We start from the raw sequence: 19,852 nt of genomic DNA on the forward strand, positions 1-19,852 counted from the left end.
GTCCCCGCCCCAACTCTGCCCCCTCCCCAGCTTCCCGCGAACATTTGATTCGCGGGAAGCCTGAAGCAGGTAAGGGGGGTGGGGGGGAGGAGGCGTGGCCCAGTCTGGCCCCCCTGGCCTCTCCAGCTTGGGTCGGCTCGGCCCCCGGCGCTCGGCACCGCCGGCCCCCGGCCCCCGGCGCTCGGCACCGCCGGCCCCAGGCCCCGCCGGCCCCCGGCGCTCGGCACCGCCGGCCCCAGGCCCCGCCGGCCGGGCCGACCCCGAGACCCCGCTCGGCACCGCTGGCCCCCGGCGCTCGGCACCCCCGGCGCTCGGCACCCCTGGCCCTCAGCACCGGCGGCGCCCGGCCCGGCCCCCGGCCCAGCCCCTCCGGTCCCGATTTTCCCGGACATGTCCGGCTTTTTGGGATTTCCCCCCGGACGGGGATTTGGAGCCCAAAAAGCCGGACATGTCCGGGAAAATCCGGACGTATGGTAACCCTAGGGATCATGTGCTTTATAAGGCTAAGGCCTACTCTATTATTAAAAGTTTTGCCAGTATAGCTGCACCAGCAGCTTCTGCCAGGATAGCTTATCCCATTTAGGCAAGCAAAAGAAGCTATACCAGCAAAAGCACTTTTAGACTAGAGCTTTTGCCAGCATAGAAATTTTGCAGACAAATTACACCTCAGCTGACACTGCTCTGCCTGCAAATGTTTCTAGTGTAGATCTGGCCTAATACAGATATCAATCTGTAATTAAAAAATAATGCATCATGAACTACACTACATAAATTGCAGGAGTAATTTGGGAAAAAATAGCATTAGACTATATACATTTAATAATTTTCATGGGGAATGTAGAAAAAAAGGTAAAGCTAACTATAAGATGAATGTAAGCAGTCAACTACAGTTCAACATAGGTCTGCTTGAATCCCATGTTGATAAGGCAAGTAATTTAATTTTATGATGTTCAAAATCAACTACAACACAATTATTCTTTAATTTTAACTAGAAATATTTAAGTAATGTTGGTCAGAGGTCTTCAAAACAAATTCTCGTCTATCACTGATTCACATATAAGGACTGAATTTTTTATATTGAGGCAAGGAGTATATTTTACTTCCCAGGATAGCAGCTATTCTACTGTTTAGACTTTGAAAAGGTAAAATCTGTTTCTCATGAAAAGACACTTCCTGAAAGCTTCATCAAGTCTAAATTTGAGGTAATGGTACACGTTACTTCAAAGATCTATTTTGCCCTACAAAATAAACAAGCTGTGTAAGGCTTTAATTGGTTCATAAAAGATGATGAAGTCAAATTTTCACTATAGTGCTAGCAAATACAGCTAAGAGACTCCTTCTGTCAATATTAATCTATTAAGAAAGGAAAAAGCAAACTTTATGGCATGACAGTTATTTTAGTATGTGGACAAGTGGTTTTTAATGTGGATGAGACTGCAGATGTATGAAGCAAAAAAAGACTCATACATCTTTTCTGCTAGAAGAGATGGAGATCACATATAAGATTGGTAAGTAGTCAGGTACCTGTTACCCTGATGGTTGCTCCTGCTTGTGAAAGAAGAAAAAAAAGACATCAAAGGAAAAAATTAGAGGAAAAATCCAAGGTACCTCACCAACCTCAATAATCCTCATTATCCAAAATGTTTTAAATACTATATTACGTGTGAAGAAAAATATGTCTGATGTTCTGTATACAACAGATACAAGATGAGAATGATCAGTGGACTTAATACCCTTAATATTAAAATTTTGTTGAAGTAGAACTTCAACTGGAGCATAAGATTTTATAAATTTGATCATGAAGGCTCAACAACATATTATCACATGCTATGGAGCAGTCTATGATTATTTTAAAAGACTTTTTCCAAGCACTTAGTCCACGTAGTTCATTTTGCAAGAGAGGGCCTATAGCATTTAAATCTCACATTCTATCAGAAAATGTCATTTTACATTTAAAATGATCAGTTTTACCTTAGTTCTAAAGGTACTTTTTTATATTGCAACATTTTCATTACCCCTATAATTATAGAACCCATGCAATTCATATTTTTACAGTAGTTTATTTTATAAAGACAACAGGAGTTTTAAGGTTTTCAAATGCTCAAAAATTCAGTAATCTTTAATCAGAGAGTGGGTGAGGTTTTTACCCACAAAAGCTTATGCCCAAATAAATCTGTTAGTCTTTAAGGTGGCACCAGACACCTTGTTGTTTTTGTAGATACAGACTAACACGGCTACCCCCTGATACTTTCAAAAGGCTTGAACTTCAACTTAATATTTTCAATCCAAAACTCCTTTCAGAAGACTATATGTTGATAAATAAAGGGGATAGCTGTGGTTTCCATTCTATAATTAAATTCTACAAAGAGAAGAAAAATGAAAGATGAGAACAATAACTTAAGATCGAAATAGACATCTGAATTTTCCCTTGTGATTAATACAGATAAAACTTTAGAATAAGATTTGGTAAGGACATTCACTGCACATATTTCACAAAGAATGTCAAGTTTTAAACTACATCAGAAAAGTTAAAAATATGACTTTTGAAAATGATGTTTCAGAATCAATATTTAATCAGAACATTTAATACATTCTGCAGTACTTCTTGTGGCAGCTCAGGTGCCTCTATCACAATTTCATATCTACTTCTGAATACAGAACTGCAGAAGCTCTGATGTGTGGAGATTTGTTTAACCATTTAAGTTTATTTGTAGTCTATACATGTTGTGAAATGGAGATAAACTGTCATAACTACTATGCAAAAAAAAAAAAAAAACCCTTCCGAAGTGCGATAATCAAGTTTTGGTTATTTTTAAAACTATTTTTTTGTTATAAGTTTCCATCAGAAAAAAAAAATTAGCAGCCAAAGGTGCCCAATGCAGGGAGTGATTCAGAGGCAGGGAGACGTGCAGGAGAAGGAAGAGGAAAGGTGGTATTTATAGGCTTTCAAGTACAATTTAAAATCTTTAACCCATCAAAGACCCATGCAGCCCCCGTCTAAAGCATGAATAGGGATCAATTTAAGCACATGCTTAAGTGCTTTTAAAGTTGACACAATCTTTGATGTGAAAAAAATATCTAGAATGTTGGCATAAATGTAAAGGATCAATTTCTTGTTCCATAGAAAATTTCTTCTAAAAAAATGTTTCAATGCCTATTTGTTGATTTTCAGTCCAAGTAAGCAGTCCAGCAGCTGAGAATTACTGTACATTTAAGAGACCAAATTCACTGCTGGTGTAAGTGGACACAAGTACACTGATACCTTTAAGGCAGTGGAGAATTTGGTTCAATATCTGGTTACCTGGAAGCGAAGTCCCTAATTGCTAACATTGCTAACATCTTTAGTATGTTATAGTTTAGGGAAGAATTTCAGCCTTTTGTGCATACACAATGTACTGCAAATGTGCTTTTAATTTTTGTGTGTGTAAGAAATGTCTAAAAAGAGAAGGTTACTCACCTTGTGCAGTGACTGAGGTTCTTCGAAATGGCTGTCCCTCTGGGTGCTCCACTTTAGGTGTCTTGGCGCCCTGTGCTTCTAGTCGAAGACTTTGGGTTGGCTGACTCACGCCGCCCCGAGTGGCTACCCCAGGTGTGCAGCCAACCGCCACCCAGTTCCTCCTCTACCCCCAGAGGATCGAGTTGAAACTCTGAAGCAGAGGGGAGGAGGATGGGTAGTGGAGCACCCACAGGGACAACCATCTTGAAGAACCTCAGTTACTGCACAAGGTGAGTAACCTTCTCTTCTTCTTCGAATAGTGTCCCTGTGGGTGCTCCACTTTAGGTGACTGAAGAGCAATGCCCCTTGGTGGAGAGGAGGGGCTTCAGAGTTGATTTATGTATGGTGGAGAGCACTACAGACTGAAGTGAGCATCTGCAGCTAACTGCTGTTCCAAGGCATAATGTTTGGTGAAAGTATGGGGCGATGCCCAGGTAGCTGCTTTACAAGTATCAGTGATGGATACATGTTTGAGAAAGGCTATGAATGTGGACATAGCTCTAGTGGAGTGTGTGCGAAGTCCAGAAGGAGCTTGCAAATTGTAATTTTGGTAACATAGCTTGATACAATTAGAGATCCATTTAGAAAGTCTCTTGTTTGGAAATGGTTTGGCCTCTTGATCGTTCTGTTGTGGATACAAATATAGCCTGGACGATTTTCTGAATGTTTTTGTTCTCTCTACATAGAGCACAAGCACACTGTGGATGTCTGGCATGTGAAGGGATGCCTCCATGTTGTAGGCGTGTGGCTTGGGGAAGAATACAGGTAAGTAAATGGGTTCATTGAGATGGAAGAGGGAGACAACCTTGGGTATGAATTTAGGTGTGGGCGTAGGATTACTTTGTCCTTGTGGAATGTGGTATAAGGTGGGTGAGCCATTAGGGCACCCAACTCTCCCACCCTTCGTGCTGACATGATAGCTACTAAGAAGGCAACCTTCGTGTATAAGTGTAGGAACAAGCAGGTCGCTAGTGGTTCAAAGGGTTTGCCCATGAGGGCATGGAGAACCAGGTCGAGGTCCCACACAGGGGTCAGGTCCCTTAATGTGGGATGAGTGTTCTCAATACCTTTGAGAAAATGCTTAGTCAGTGGATGGGTGAAGACCATGAGTCTGTCCACCTTGTCGTGAAAGGTGGTGATGGCTGATAAGTGCACTTTCAGTGAGCTAGTCGAGAGGTCTGATTTTTTGAGTGTCAATATGTACTCGAGGATAGTGGGTAACGGGGCCAATTGTGGAATGATCTGCTTATCTCAGCACCAAATGGAGAATCTTTGCCACTTGTGTGCGTATGTTTTTCGTGTGAAGAGACGTCGGCTGTTAAGTAGAATGTCTTGGACCTCCTTGGAGCAGCATGTTTCAAGTTCTGTCATCCCTGGATTAGCCATGCTTTAAGACAAAGTGTTGGAATGTTGGGGTGACTGAGGTGTCCTGCATCCTGTGTCAGTAGGTGAGGCAGGAGGGGAAGGGTTCATGATCTGACATACATCTGGGTCAGGTATGAGAAACATGTTTGTCTGGGCCATGTTGGTGTAATCAAGATGACCCTGGCTTTGTCTTGTCTGATCTTGTGTAGGACATGACTCAACAGGGGGATCGGGGAGAAGGCATACAGGAGTGGGACCTCCCATTTGATGAGGAAGGCATCTCCAAGAGATGTGTGTCCCGGTCCCACTCGGGAGCAGTATTGTGGGCATTTGGCATTGTGGGTTGTGGCGAAGAGGTCTAATGAGGGGAATCCCCATTGTCAGAATATAGTTCGCAGAGTTTGTGGGTCAAGTTCCCACTCGTGCATCTGTGAGACGTTCCTGCTGAGGTCATCTGCTGTGGCATTCTGGTTTCCAGGTAGTTAGGATGCCGTGATGTCTACGTTGTTGGAAATGCACCATTGCCAGAGGTGGACTGCTTCTGTGCAGAGCAGGTAAGATAGGGCCCCTCCTCGACGATATATATAAAACATAATCGCCAAGTTGTCCGTGAGAATCAGTTTAATTGTGGATCAGGGGGAGAAAGCGATGTCAGGCGTTTCAAACTGCTTGGAGCTCCTGTAGGGACCATTGGCCCTGGATGGTATTGTTGGCCAAGTGTGCCCCCCATCCTACCAGAGAGGCGTCCGTGGTGATAGTGACTGATGGGGTTTCCCTTTCGAAGGGAACACCTGAGTGGACGTTTGTTTTGTCCACCATGTCAGTAAGTCTTGCACTCTGCTGGGCATTGTAAGCCATCTGTTGATCGAGTGTCTGTGACACTATACAATGCATAGCCAGGTTTGTAGACATCTCATATGCAGCCTGGCATGTTTCACGACAAATGTCGTAGCCGACATGTGTCCTAGAAGTTGTAGGCATGTTCTGGCAGACGTTTGTGGACTGTGTCTTACTGTTGTGATTAGGTTTGTTAAGGCAAGAAACCGTTGTTGGGGTAGCCGTGCTGATGTCATGACACAGTTGAGGTGTGCCCCTATAAAATCCAGTTGCTAGACTGGGGTCAGGGTGGATTTCTGTAGGTTGATTTGTAACCCTGGGTTTGTAAATAGGGTTAGAGTGGCGTGAACTGCCTTGTTGTATATCGGTGCTTTTAACAGGCAGTTGTCTAGATAGGAGAATATGGTCACACCCTGCTTGCAAAGATGTGCTGCTGCCACAGCCTGCACTTTGGAAAAAACCTTTGGAGTCGTAGAGAGGCCGAAGGGAAGTACTTTGTATTGATAGTGTAGGTTGCCATGAGTGAATTGTAAGAATCTCCTGTGCGCTAGGTGGATATTGACGTGAAAATAAGCATCCTGTAGGTTGAGGGCTGAGAGCCAATCTCCTTTCTCCAATGCCGGAATTATGGTTGCTAGAGTTACCATTTTGAAGCACTGTGTTCTCACGAACTTGTTCAGTTTGTGGAGGTCCAGAATGGGCCTCCATCCACCTGTTTTCTTCGGAGTGATAAAGTAATGCGAGTAGAACCCCTAACCCCTGTGCTGAATCGGTACTGGTTCCACAGCACCTAATTGTAGGAGATGGTGTAGTTCCTGCTGTAACAGGTGCTCGTGAGATGGGTCCCTGAAGAGGGACGGAGAAGGTGGTGGGTAGGTAGAATGGAAAGAAAGGGGATGGAATAGCCCTTCTGTATAATCTCCAGGACCCACTTATCTGCGGTGATGGTTCTCCAGACTGGGTAAAAAAGAGTGTAAGGCGGTCCCCAAATGGGCTGGAAATTAGAGGCGACTCTGGGATTGGAGAATGTGGGGCTCGTGTGTCCTCAACCAAACACTTCAAAACGTTTGCCTAGAAGTGGATGGCTGAGATGTAGACGACTGGTCCTGCATTTGACGGCGTGTTGTCTGGAGCTGCTTGGGGAGTTGATCATAATGTCGTTGAAGCTGAGCGTGTGTATGGGGAAGGACGGAATCGTTGGTTGTAGAATCTGCCCTGTTTCTTTTTGTTTGCAGGGATATAGATACCAAGCATCTTTAATGTTGCACGGGAGTCCTTCAGGGTGTGTAAGGAGAGGTCTGTGCTCTCTGCAAACAATTTTTGCACCTCAAAAGGTAAGTCCTCTACTGTCGTCTGGACCTCTCTGGGGAAGCCAGAGAGATGGAGCCATGAAGCCCTCCACATGACAACGGATGTGGCAATTGAGTGAGCCGCCGTGTCAGCAGAATCCAGAGAAGCCTGCAGGGCAGTTCTGGCGATGAGGACGCCTTCTGCTATATTGGCTTTATATTGTTCTTTTTTGTCAGATGGGATGTGTTCAATAAAAGTTGACACCTGAGGGAAAAAAAATGTTTCATGTGTACTTGGCCAGTAATGCAGAGTAGTTTGCTATGCGAAACTGGAAGGTCGCCAATGAATAGGCTTTCTTGCCAAAGAGGTCTAGGCATTTCCAATTTTTATCATAGGGGGTGGGTTTGGTTTGATGTTGTCCCCTTTGATTAACTGCCTCTACCACCAATGAGTTTGGAGTAGGGTTGGTAAAGAAGAACTCAGCTCCTTTAGCCGGCATGTAGTACGTCTTGTCAGATTGCTTACGAGAAGGTGGGGCCGTGGCTGAAGTCTGCCTATGGTTTTTGCTGCATCCATGATGGCAGCATTAATGGGCAGTGCTATCTTGGCTGACGGAGAAGCTTACAATATATCTGTCAGCTTGTGTTGAGTCTCTGGTAACTCAACGAGTGGGATGTCTAATGAATCTGCTACTTTTTTAAACAAATCATGAAAAGATTTAAAGTCATCTCCCAATGTGGGGGGAGGTGGCATTATTGTGTCATCCGGAGACGAAATCAGGATGTGAGTAGGTGAGAGGATGTCACCCTCCAGCCTGTCTGCAGATTCTTCAGCTTCCTCCTCCAGCAGTTCTGGGGAAGCCCGAGGAGATGGTGGAGGCAATTGCTGTATCCTGGATCTGGATGGATTAGATGGCTGGGTTTTCTGGGCTCTGTATAATGCTCAGGAGTCCCAGTATGCCCACTGCGGCAGGAAGGCCATGGGAGGGGGCACCCATTGTGAGGTTGCCACACGCCCTGTTGCTGAGCGGGTTTAGAAGAGGGGTGGTGAGATATGCCCACTCCTGTCTCCACTTCCTCCTCTTCATCACTGGAGAGAGGAGGGGCCGAGCCAGCAGGTGTATTGAGAACGCTTGGCCCTGACCTGGCCGGGGTGCCATCGGTGCCAAAGAGTGGAGTTCCCAGGGTGGAAGCAATGAGGAGGTCCGCATGGCTGACAAACTGCTGCAGTACCGGGATACTCGATGCCGGCAGTGCAGGCAAGCTCAGGCTGGGAGGAACCAGTGTTGTCGGTGCCGCAGACCTGTTGCTATAAGGCTGCGTTTTGCTGCTGTGAGAGAGAGATTGCACAGGGTCTTTCGCTTCTTGGTACTGGACAGTCCAGGTGCCTTGTGGCCTGGTGCTCTGGGTGCCATTGGTACTGCCGCAGTTTTTGTGGTCGGGGATGCCTTTCTTTTTAGGCGAATCTCGGTCTGGCGAGGAGTGAGACCGCTTGTTTGTGGCTTTGCTAGGACCAGGGTCCTTAGCAGCCATTTTTGAAGAGGACCCCATATCTGAGGCAGGTTGCAGGGATCTCTCCATCATTCAAAGTTTTAATTGGAAGTCCTTGGTCTTTCTTGTCTGTGCTGTGAGTTTCTTGCAGTGGGGACACTTCTGAGTAACGTGTCTCCCCCCTGGGCAACGGACACACTGTGAGTGGCTGTCTGTCACTGGTATTGAGAGTCTGCAGGTCAGACAGTGCTTGAAACCTGGCGAGCCAGGCACGTCCGAGACTAGCTGAATAAAGAATAGGAATAGTCCCAGTCTAATGCCTCTTCAGGGACTATCCGCCTGAGGCAGGGAGAAAAAAAGGACAGTTTTTTGTTTTTTGTTTTTAAATGGGAAACGAAAGAAAAATGAAGGGAGATTAGCAATGAGGGAATTTAAACTGAGAAAAGGGCAGAGAATAAAGGAATATGAAAGTAGATAAGGGCGCTGCTGTCGTTCCAACCGAAATTAAGGGTGGTAGAGAAGGAACTGGGTGGCGGTTGCCTGCGTGCCTGGGGTAGCCGTTTGGAGTGGCACAAGACGCCTGTCGCGTGTGCGCAGCCAACCAGTGCACTGCTACCAAAAGTCTCCAACTAGAAGCGCAGGGCGCCAAGACACCTAAAGTGGAGCACCCACAGGGACACTCCTGGAAGAACTATTGCTTTTCTTAAACAAAGGGTTTGTTTTTAAATAAATATTTTAGCTAGTACACAGAACAGAGCATTCAATGTTACTGAATTAAAATGTCAAATTATTTTGGAGTATTGTATATTTTAATGAACACCAGGAAATAAACAGAATAAATGTACTTTAGTTAAAATTAGGACTCAGCATTCCAACCTTGAAATGAATTAGCTCCAGTACGAAGCTCCAAGTATTTCTGTGCAAGATTTAAATAGATACTTTTTCTTAAGAGATCTCTCTTATGTTGCCCAGTCTGTAAGTTACGGATTTGTGTTATTGTGAAATGTATTCAATTTTAGAAAACACATTTTTCATATAAGGTATAAGATTATAATTCTATTGTTACATGACACGATGTAAGAACATGTACACCTCTACCCCGATACAACACGACCCGATATAACACGAATTCGGATATAAAGCAGCGCTCCGGGGGGGCGGGGCTGCACACTCCAGTGAATCAAAGCAAGTTCGATATAACGCGGTTTCACCTATAACGCGGTAAGATTTTTTGGCTCCCGAGGATAGCGTTATATCGAGGTAGAGGTGTAATTTATATTTTAGGTAACTGTATCAAAATTAAAAATTCTCAAGAAATTAAAAAAATTATATTCAGGGTTTAAATCTTCAGTCTACAAGGACAATATAGAATCACCTAAGGTTATCTTACTGCCATGTTGTTATCCTTTTGTGCTTAAATATCCTAAGTTTAATCATTAATGGTACTTTTTTTGTTCTGGGGCTTTCCCGTGATCTGTGATGTTAAGGCACGGTAGGCTGTGTTAAGGCACAACACTAAAAGATTCAGTTGTACACTTACTTGCTGTTGTGAAGGAACCGATTCTGAAGGCAAGCTGTGGGATGACCTGCTCCGGGGAGGCGGTTGCGGTGGTGCTTCCAGATTCTGTGGAGGAGTTGTCTGAGAGGTATGCATCATCATAGGTATAAGAGGCTCTTGCATTTTTTGAACAGATGGTGGCTGAATGGTGGGTTGAAGAGGAACTACGGCCTGAGGTTTTAGTGGTTCAGGAAGCAATGGCGACCCTACAAATACATTTACAATGCATTTTATTATAAATATATTCTGGATGTTTTCTCCATAAAAATGATTAATAAAATAAGTATCTAGGTAACTAAGGTCAAACATAAAATATATTTTGAAAATCACTGTTGTACAGATGCATATGCTGAACAATACATATTTAAGACAGTTCTATGACAGTTTTATCAGTCAGTTTAGGATGGAAGCTGAAGGTGGTCCCTTTGAAAGTCAATTGGTCGTGTGCTCCTAAATCACCTAGGTGATTTGAAAATCCGAAGAGAACACTAGCGGTGCAGCCATCATGAGCACCAGGCCACCACAACACACAATTTGTTACATATTCCTCTTGGCACATTAAAAGTTACTTGTGAAATACAACTAACGCAGGAGATAGTACTTTGTCCAGGGCAAAATGAGGGAGCCCACTCCTGTATTTTCCACTCCATGCATCAGATGAAGTGGGTTCTAGCTCACAAAAGCTTATGCCCAGATAAATTTGTTAGTCTCTAAGGTGCCACAAGGATTCCTCATTGTTTTTGCTGATACAGACTAACACGGCTACCACTCCTAAACCTATCACTTCTTAAGTACAGTAGCTCCTCACTTAAAGTCGTCCCGGTTAATGTTGTTTCATTGTTATGTTGCTGATCAATTAGGGAACATGCTCGTTTAAAGTTGTGCAATGCTCCCTTCTAATATCGTTTGGCAGTCGCCTTCTTTGTCCACTGCTTGCAGGAAGAGCAGCCTGTTGCAGCTAGCTGGTGGGGGCTTGGAACCAGGGTGGACCGGCAGCCTCCATCAGCTCCCCGCTCCCCTAAGTTCCCTGTGCAGCAGCTGCCCAGCAGGCTAGCAATTGCAGCTGTCCCTCCCCCCACTGCCATGTGCTGCTCCTGCCCTCTGCCTTGGAGCTGCTCCCCGAGACTCCTGCTTGCTGTGCGGGAGGAGGGGGGGGAGGGGAGGGAGAAGGGGGCAAATGTTAGTGTGTCCCCCTCCCCCCTGCACCCCACTTATCCCATCTTCCATAGAGCAGGGGGGACACACGACAGGGCTCTGGATGGAGGGAGCTTCTAGCAGCAGCTGTGGTCTCAGCAAGCTGATCTAATTAACAAGGCAGTGGGGAAATGTGCATCTCTCTCTTTCTCACAGGGTGTGTCTCTCTGTCTGTGATGCTGTCTCCCCTCCCTCTATTCCTGCTGCCTTGTAGAGTGTGAGAGTTAACCCTTCAGGGCTCAGCCAATTGCTAGTTCATCATTTAGCAGTAAGACATTCCCTGGGAAATATCCCACCCTCTGACTCCTCCACCTCAACCAAGCTTCACAATCATCATCACTGTGTACCAGGATTAAATTGTTTGTTTAAAAGTAAGTGTGTGTGTGTGTGTGGGGGGGGGGGGGAGAGCGGGGAGGGGGAGAATTCCCTGGAACCTAACCCCCGATTTACATTAATTCTTATGGGGAAATTGGATTGGCTTATCGCGTCGCATTTTTCAGGAGCATAACTACAACGTTAAGTGAGGAGTTACTGTTGTTTCCCTCTAAAAGCACATTACACTTGAGGCTCCATGATCTACACTGGCTGCTATTTTTTTTCTAAGTGCAGTTTAAGGCACTGGCTGCTGCCTTAGATTATTCCATGCATTATGGAATAATGAATAAGGCTAAGTTTTAGTCACAGATATTTTTAGTAAACATCATGGACAGGTCATGGGCAGTCAACAAAAATTCACGGCCCATGACCTGTCCATGATGTTTACTAAAAATACCCATGATTAAAAATTGTGGGGGGGGCCCTTCCTGGAGGCCCCACGGGTACTGGGGAAAGTGGCATGCGACCCGGGACCCCTGCGGATGCATGGCAGTGGCACGGGACTCCTGCGGGTGCTGGGGGGAAGGGGTGTGTTGGCAGGGCCAGCAGTCTCCCTAACTGGCTCCACACCTCCTCCCACCCCCCAGCAGCAGCAGAGTTTGGGTGGGGGGGAGGGGGGGGAGGCAGGGGGCTGGGGCATGGGACGGGGTGAGACAGGCTCTGGGCAGCGTCCCAGAAGCAGTGGCATCCCCCTCGCTCAACTCTGTCCTAGGCGGAGGCGTGGCCAGGAAGCTCTGCACACTGTCTCCACCTGCAGGCATCGCCCCCGCAGCTCCCATTGGCCGCAGTTCCCCGCCAATGGGAGCTGCGAAACCAGCACTCTGGGCAGAGGCAGCGCACAGAGTTGCCTGGCCACACCTCCACCTAGGACGGAGCTGAGTGAGGGGAATGCCATCGCTTCCAGGGAGCCCTGCAGGTAAGCGCCACCCAGAGCCCGCCTCACCCCATCCTGTGCCTGCCCCCAACTCTGCTGCTGGAGGAGGGGGGCACAGTGGCCCAAGACTGCCCCAGCAGCAGCCAGTGTGACTGGCACAGGGGCTGCCTGAGCTGCCTCTGAGCCAGGCGCACCGGCAGCTGCAGAAATCCCGGAAGTCATGGAAAGTCATGGAATCCGTGACTTCCGTGACCTTCATGACAAACTCGCAGCCTTAATTACGAGGAACGGCCATACATGATTACATGCAAGAATCTTCATTTTCACAGAAAACTGATGGCTTTTTCAGTTGGAAGCAAGTCAAAGGTAAAGGTGGGCAGATTTGGATAGGGTAATAAAGCAGCCAACCTAGATTTGCCATTAAACAGTACACTACATTTCCTTTTCTTCTAAAGTATAGTATTACCTCTTGGTGGTTCAGCTGGCTTGGTTTGGGTTTCAGGTGTTGGCCTCCCCACAGATGGACGGACATGGCTTTGTGGTGCACTAATAACTCCAGCTCGGGGTGGAACAGTCTGAAATAATAATTGGTAAAAATAAAATACTTAAGCTATACTTCTGGAATTGACGTGATCTCCTGCTGAATGATGACTGCTGATTTTTTTTGTATTGCAGCAGTGCCAAGGACCCCTAGTCAGACCAGAGGCCCTACTGTTCTCAGAACTGTACAAACACATAACAAAAAGACAGTCTTTTACCCAGAGAAGTGGGAGTCACATAGGTGGCTTCCAACTTTTGTTCTGCGGTCTCAAGAAATATATGTTCATGTCATTCTGAAAGTAGTAGTAGTTTATCAGAATTGGTAAACTGTTAATAAAATTTTGGTGGAGTTGAAAACTACTCAGAGGTCATTTCTAATCAGAAGCGAAGGATTACTGCAGGATGGGAATGAAGAATCACCATTTTCCGGACTCAAAGATACTCTGGGATGGAAAAGACCTAACAGTCCATCACTGTAAACCATTTATACAGCACTATAAAAGTTTACCAAGCCCTTTACAAACCCCCGTTATAATGCATTCCATGCCCCGAAGACCTGTGATGTGCAGTACAGAAAATGTTATGCTTGACATGGGACTTATTCTTTAGAACCCATGTTTGCAAATCTTACATGGGGGTATACTGTCTCCAGGCAGGATGGAGACATTCTGCCTAACCAAAGAGCGCCAGTAAATATGTTGGCTATTGATAGCCTTTTTTGATGAACTTGTAGAGCAGAGCATTAAAGGAAAAATATGAAACTATTCCAAAGAGGAATATAATTTGAAAGAACACACATGCCTATAAACTGCGTGTGGCGTGAGTCAAGCTGCCAAGAATGGAAACCAGAAGAAACCGAATGATCACGTAAAGCAAATGTTTTCTGTCCCCAGTTTATCCATTGTTGCCAATCCTACTATGAGATTTAACAGCAGTGAGAATATCCCAGGGATTTTTTTGGAACAAAACTTATACACAATTCTTCTTACAAACTGTCTCTTAAAAAAAAAAAAAAAAAAAAAGAAGCAATCACCCTTGATCTGGCCTAATACATTTACTAGATTTAGAAGACAATGTTTAATGGCCGTGGTCCAGTATACCTGGGTTAAATCCAGACTTTTAAATGCTTTAAGCTATCAAGCATCAAAAAAAAAAAAATGTATAGCTTTCTCCCTTTTGACTGCCAAGCGGCAAAACAAAAACACAAACAAAAAAACCCAACCAACCAAGGTAGTTTTAAGAAACAAGTTTTGTTAGAATAAAATCCATCCCAAGAAACATGCCCACTTTTCCTTTGGATGTTTAGGATTATATTCCAAGATTTATAAAAGAAGTTGTTTTCCTTAGGAAACCTATACAGGCTCCTCTGAATCGGAATAGAATAGAAATAAAGGCTGAAGCAGTCCTTAAAACCCCTCAGTGTTCATGGAATAAGCAATAATAGGACACCGTGGTGTTTCTAATTCTGAAAGTCTTCTGGCAGAAATAACTGCTGCCAGAAAGGCTGTGTAAGGCAAGGAAAATAAGGAAATTGAGCTCTGAGATTTGAATGATTAGTGGGTTAGGGCTTTAAGAAATCCTTCACATACAGTTAGGAAGGGATGAGATCTGGTTTGTTTTACTGAATTATGCTGGCAATTGCCACGATGTGGACCTTCTAGGAACTGGCTTTTAGCCCCAAATTTAATTTTTTGAAAAAGTGATACAAAATGTTGATTTTGATCTGATTTATTCATCTAACAGCAATGGTTGAATTAAAGCCATTTCCTGGAATAGGAACTATTGGTGGAATCTTTGCTGGATGCCAGCCTGTTTTAACAACTTCTTTGGAGTATCCCTTTTTGGTTAGTAATGGCAACGGTCTCATGTCAGCTCCAGAAAAGGGACAGGAAAAGATTTTTCCCATGGCTCAAACTGTGTCTGTTTCCTAAGAAATGAAAACAGCCAGTTTAACACTTCTGGTGTAACAATGAAGGCCAGATTGTTGAAAAATTACCTCAAAACGCTTGCACTAGTCAGGTGTGAGGCAGCAGGAAAGTTGATTCAGTAGTAGTTGTCTAGGAACAACAACTGAAGATTGAAAATAACCTCTGCTTTCTCTTGGCAGGGTCTTTGCTCTCTCTCTAGCTAAGGTGGTATGAAGTGCGTCCACAATGAGGTATCTACATTTCTGGTTTTGTGGAGGATAGATGACTCAGATTCAACTTTATGGCTAGCAAGGACTTTTCCTCAATGGTTTCTCCCAAACACATCTTCCTCCTGGTCAGCAGCTAGGCCATCAAGCCATGTGGATTGAGGAGATCTCAGAACTGATTATCTCCTGCCTAGGACTTGGTGATCTAACTTAAGTGCTGACTTGGTGGTAGGCTATTGAGTTCTTGTGCTGTATTGATAATGGAAGAAAACTTTGGAGCTATTTGCAGTAGAGGCAAAAATTCCCTTCAGTACCTCCTAAGAGGAGATCTATGCAGGCTAAGGTCATGTCTACACAGTAGGGTAATGCGCACTACAGGGGTGTGATCTCTAAAGAGCACTAACATATTGAACCTTAATTGGTCTATGTAAACTCTGCAGGTATGCACTAATAGTTCTCTAGCGCTCTTTAACATAGTGCTGTTTCAAACAATACTATCTAAAAATTCCCTGGTGCGCACCAGTAGTCTACACGGACCAATTAATGCACAACATATGAGAGTGCTTTAGAAGTCACACTCCCACAGTGTGCATTGTCCTACCATGCAGACATGACCTAAGCAGTCTCTTCAGGACTGTTAGCCTTGGCCTCTGTCTTGTCAGTCATTTTGGGAGCCTATCCAAAGAGGAGCACTGCTGAGGTGCCTTAGAGAAGGGCGACAACATTCTCTAATAGCCAGCGAAAGGCCAAGGAGTCAATTTAGAAATTTAAGTAAATTTTCAATTTTGCTGCCTTTTGTTTTGTTTAGATAAAATGCTATAAGTATCCAAGAAATTAAGGAGACAGAGCTTAACTCCAAAGCCAAAAAGTGATTGGTCTGGATCTGCCTCTCTCCTCGTCAGTTCACTAGGAAACAGAATGTACTGGCAGACACTGATACAAAAAAAACCCAACAACATCTTAACCCCGCATATCTTCAAGCATTTTGTAAATGGCTCTTTTGGTGGAATTCCCTACAACTTCCTTTAGAAGACCAAAATATAGCCTAAGTGATTTTTATTTTCAAAAATATTTCCTTATATTTAGCCTAAATTCCCTTTAACAAGTTTATTCCATAGCTGCTTTCTTTCACAAATTGATGGGCACTTAATGCCTCAAACACACACAAAAATATTCTATCTAGAATATGCTACTGCCGTTTATTTTCCTCTGAAATGGCTATTGTGATTGCAGTGAGGAACAAACAGAAGGAGCAGACATCTCCTAAGCAACAGAGCTCCCGTTTTTCATGCAAATGTCCTAATAAATACAAGCCTTCCACAACCCAGTAAATACTATACAGGTTCTTCCTAGGATATTTTGCAAAGCATTGTGAGAAGCATCAGCAAAGCTTTAAACAATTATCTCCGATATTTGTAGACAGTTCTCACCTCTTAGTAGTCTTTTTAACAAAATATATATGTTGTGGCAAGGCACCTCCTTTGCCTTGTTGGGCTCAGCATTTCCCCCCTTTGTCAGGGTTGTGGGGTTGTGGTGGAAGGACCTGGAGTAAATCAGTTCCACTAAGGAAGATTTTATTCTTCACTTGGGTATTCCCCCTCCCCCCCCCAATATTTACAAGGCCCAGGGAGTAGTACTCTTCAGCCAAACCAAAGAAACAAATTCACAACAGAACAAGGGAATACCTTTCCCTGTCCCCTCTCTGGGATGTTGCCTTGTGATGCTGGGTGCCAGTTCTTCCCCAAACAGGCAATTAGCTTGGTTGCTGGGAGGAGAGAAGCTTTCCACCCAGGAGAAGTCTTTTCTCCCTGCTGCAGGTTCTCTCTCATCTCTCCACCTCTCTCTCACCAGAAGAGGGGTTTTTAAAGGTCACAAGCAGCCCTTAATTGGACTCCGGCTTCCCTAGTTGACCTGAGGTAGCTTCTTTTCAGCTCATGGAGAAAAGGGTCTTTACCATTCTAGTACGGATTCCACCACTCTCTTAGAGCTGTGCAGTCTGACTTTGCCACAATATCCAACCCCTTTTAATTTTTCCCCATAGGCAACTCTTGGAAAAAGTATTTGCCAACTCACTGCAGGTGAATGCGACAGAGCACTCAAGTCCCTCTCACAATTAGGAGGCTTCTGGGGCAGGTGGGAAGAAATAAAGAGTTTGCAAGTATTCATTTTCCCTTCTAGGAGCCAGAGATGTGGGTGGCTTCAAATTTATCTGAAACCCACTACCCAGCGGTGATATAAATAGTGGAGCCCTGAAGACCACCAGCTATGGGCTGAGCTTCACCCTTGAATGTCAGTTGTTGCTCCAACAACAATTTTTCGTATCAGCCTTTGGTTAGCAAGTTTAGTCCTTTGACTAGTAGCTGTCAAGCTTGCCTGCTCATAGGTCATTCCATCCAATTTTGATAATATTAGTTGCCCTTTTCTTGACCCTCTCTCTATTTTTTGATTTCTTACTTGTAGAAAAGTACCCAAACTACTGAAAACTGTACGCAGTATTTCAATTTGTTCACACTAACACTGCACAAAGAGGAACTAAAGGCTACTGTACAATCAACCGAGTCCTTCACAGTTATACAAAGATCCCAGGCAAAGTGTTAAAGTTGATTAAAATCAAGGTACAACCACCATTATACATCAATTAATTGTAGACTTCAGAATGCACATAAGCACTGATGATAAATCCTATCCTTCCAAATCATCTCATTTTAAACAAGATTATAAAACATACAAAATAACTATAAAGTGTCTGAGTCTGCTTCACACATTGAGTTGTTATTTAAAAGTGGCCATAAAGCACAATCACTTTTATTTGATAAAGTTTTATCTATACTTTGCATGTGTAAATTACTATACAAGGTCCAAGGCAATACACAGTCAGCTCAAAATCTTTATTGGTGTATTTACAGTCTGAACACAGCATGAATATGATTTAAGATTGTGTCTCCTCACACAACTTGTAAGATATCCACTCAATTTTACATCTCTCTCATCCATAACACCATTCCTAAGAAAACCTCTCAGCTAACTAATACAGTGTAAAAACTTCAAAAGGAAAATTATTTAAAGTTTGAATGCCTACCGGTCTGGCTGCACTATATCCAGCAGTTCCTGTGCTTGTGAATCCGGCTGGAGGTGGAGGCTGACTACGAACTGTAACAAAGCCATTAGAGACCATTGATTTAGGACATATTTCTAAGTTGAAATTTTCTGTAATATAATTAATGCAAAACAAACATTTATCTGTATTACCTAAGTTATCTTTTCTTTGTGTTCCAGGGCTTTTTTGAACTTTGAAGCATGAAGAAAAATCAGTCACAAATGAGATTTTCATTGACAGATCAGGTGCAAACTGATATTACGCAATAATGGTATGCTATCACTAACAGAAATGGGAACAATAGGATTGCATTAGTGATGAAAAAACCTTTGTGTGAGATCTCTTTCTGCAGATATTGCCTATGTTATTGATATTAGGGTTAAGATTGCCTCTGTTAGAGGAAAGTTGCTGTACTGTGTAGCATATTCTGCAGCAATGGCAGCTATACGTTCAAAAAGGAGGAGTTTCAGGAAGAGGAGCTGATTCAAAAACATGGTCTCAACAAAGTCTGTCTGTAACTGTACGTTGTTCAGTGAGTTAAAGAATTCATGTACAGATTCCTGGCTCTAACTTCCTCCTGTTATTGGACACAACATTTTGACAATGAGGTCAACATTTGAATGATGATTCTGATGATCAGCCTTGAACGCAACACTCAAATTATGAAGTGCAAAGTATGTTTAAAAAAAAAATTCTTTCCAACTGACACAAACACACACCTCTGAATGCCTCAGGAAGGGAGAGAGGCTCACTAGTGACAGATCTACTGCCTATTAATCATGAAGGTCCCAGTTAGAATATCAGCTGTGGTAACTTAAAGGATGCCGAATAATGGGTGTGTCTAATCTCAAGACAGGCAGCTCTTAATTGGTTAAATTTGCTCTCATTGGCAGATAATTCTGCTCTCAATGGCTATGTCTACACTAGCACTTTTGTTGGTAAAACTTATGCTGCTCAGGGGTGTAGAAACCCCGTCCCCCAAACAACATAAGTGACACTGTGTGAGCAGCACTATGTTGGTGGGAGACATGCTACCGCCACTTGTTGGGGGTGGGTTTAATTATGTGGACAGGAAGCTCTCTCCCATCGGCACAGAGTGGCTACACAGGAGATCTGACAGCAGCACAGCTGCAGCGGTACAGCTATGCTGCTGTAAGCTCTCTAGTGTAGACATGGCCTTAGGGTATGTCTACATTAGAGCTGGAAGGTGTAATTTCCAGTTGGAGTAGACATATCCATGCTAACTCCAATTAAGCTAGCACGCTGAAGATTGAATGTAGCCATGGCGGTACGGGGAGGGTCTAGCTGTATCAAGTACGAGCCCATTCGAAACAGGCATTTACGCGGGGTAGCTAGCCCCTCCCACTGCAGCAATACTCTATTTTCAGTGTGCTAAAATATTTTAGTGAAAATTACTCCCTTGAAATTACACGACATTCAGTTCTTTGTTTAAAAGGGAGAGAGAGAAAAAAGAACTTGCTAGAGCCCTGCTTTAGTCACAGATAAAATATTTTTTATTCCTAAATCTTCTGCCTAGAACACATACCTCTAAGCACCTATTTAAAAGATTTCACCTTAACCCATCCCTGCACACATACACAT

At 44.0% G+C, this 19,852-nt stretch overlaps 1 protein-coding gene across 15 annotated transcripts in view; it reads right to left on the reverse strand.

Annotated features, from left to right (window-relative positions):
• SYNJ1 (synaptojanin 1) overlaps nucleotides 1–19,852 on the reverse strand; it is a 118,659-nt gene that overhangs the window by 4,381 nt on the left and 94,426 nt on the right. For 4 of the 15 annotated variants that reach the window (XM_065577012.1, XM_065577005.1, XM_065576999.1 and 1 more), the window contains 3 exons: nucleotides 18,233–18,303; nucleotides 12,946–13,054; nucleotides 10,019–10,242 (listed from right to left, as the gene is read on the reverse strand). In XM_065577012.1, coding sequence (XP_065433084.1) covers nucleotides 10,019–10,242; nucleotides 12,946–13,054; nucleotides 18,233–18,303 — 404 coding nt within the window. Of the gene's footprint in view, nucleotides 1–1,524; nucleotides 1,549–8,666; nucleotides 8,818–10,018; nucleotides 10,243–12,945; nucleotides 13,055–18,232; nucleotides 18,304–18,402; nucleotides 18,442–19,852 lie in introns of those variants that run through there. The other 11 variants (XM_065577032.1, XM_065577018.1, XM_065577067.1 and 8 more) reach the window with 6 other exon arrangements.

The sequence above is a fragment of the Chrysemys picta genome, chromosome 1 (assembly GCF_011386835.1).
Source record: "Chrysemys picta bellii isolate R12L10 chromosome 1, ASM1138683v2, whole genome shotgun sequence".
NCBI classification, from domain to species: domain Eukaryota; kingdom Metazoa; phylum Chordata; order Testudines; family Emydidae; genus Chrysemys; species Chrysemys picta.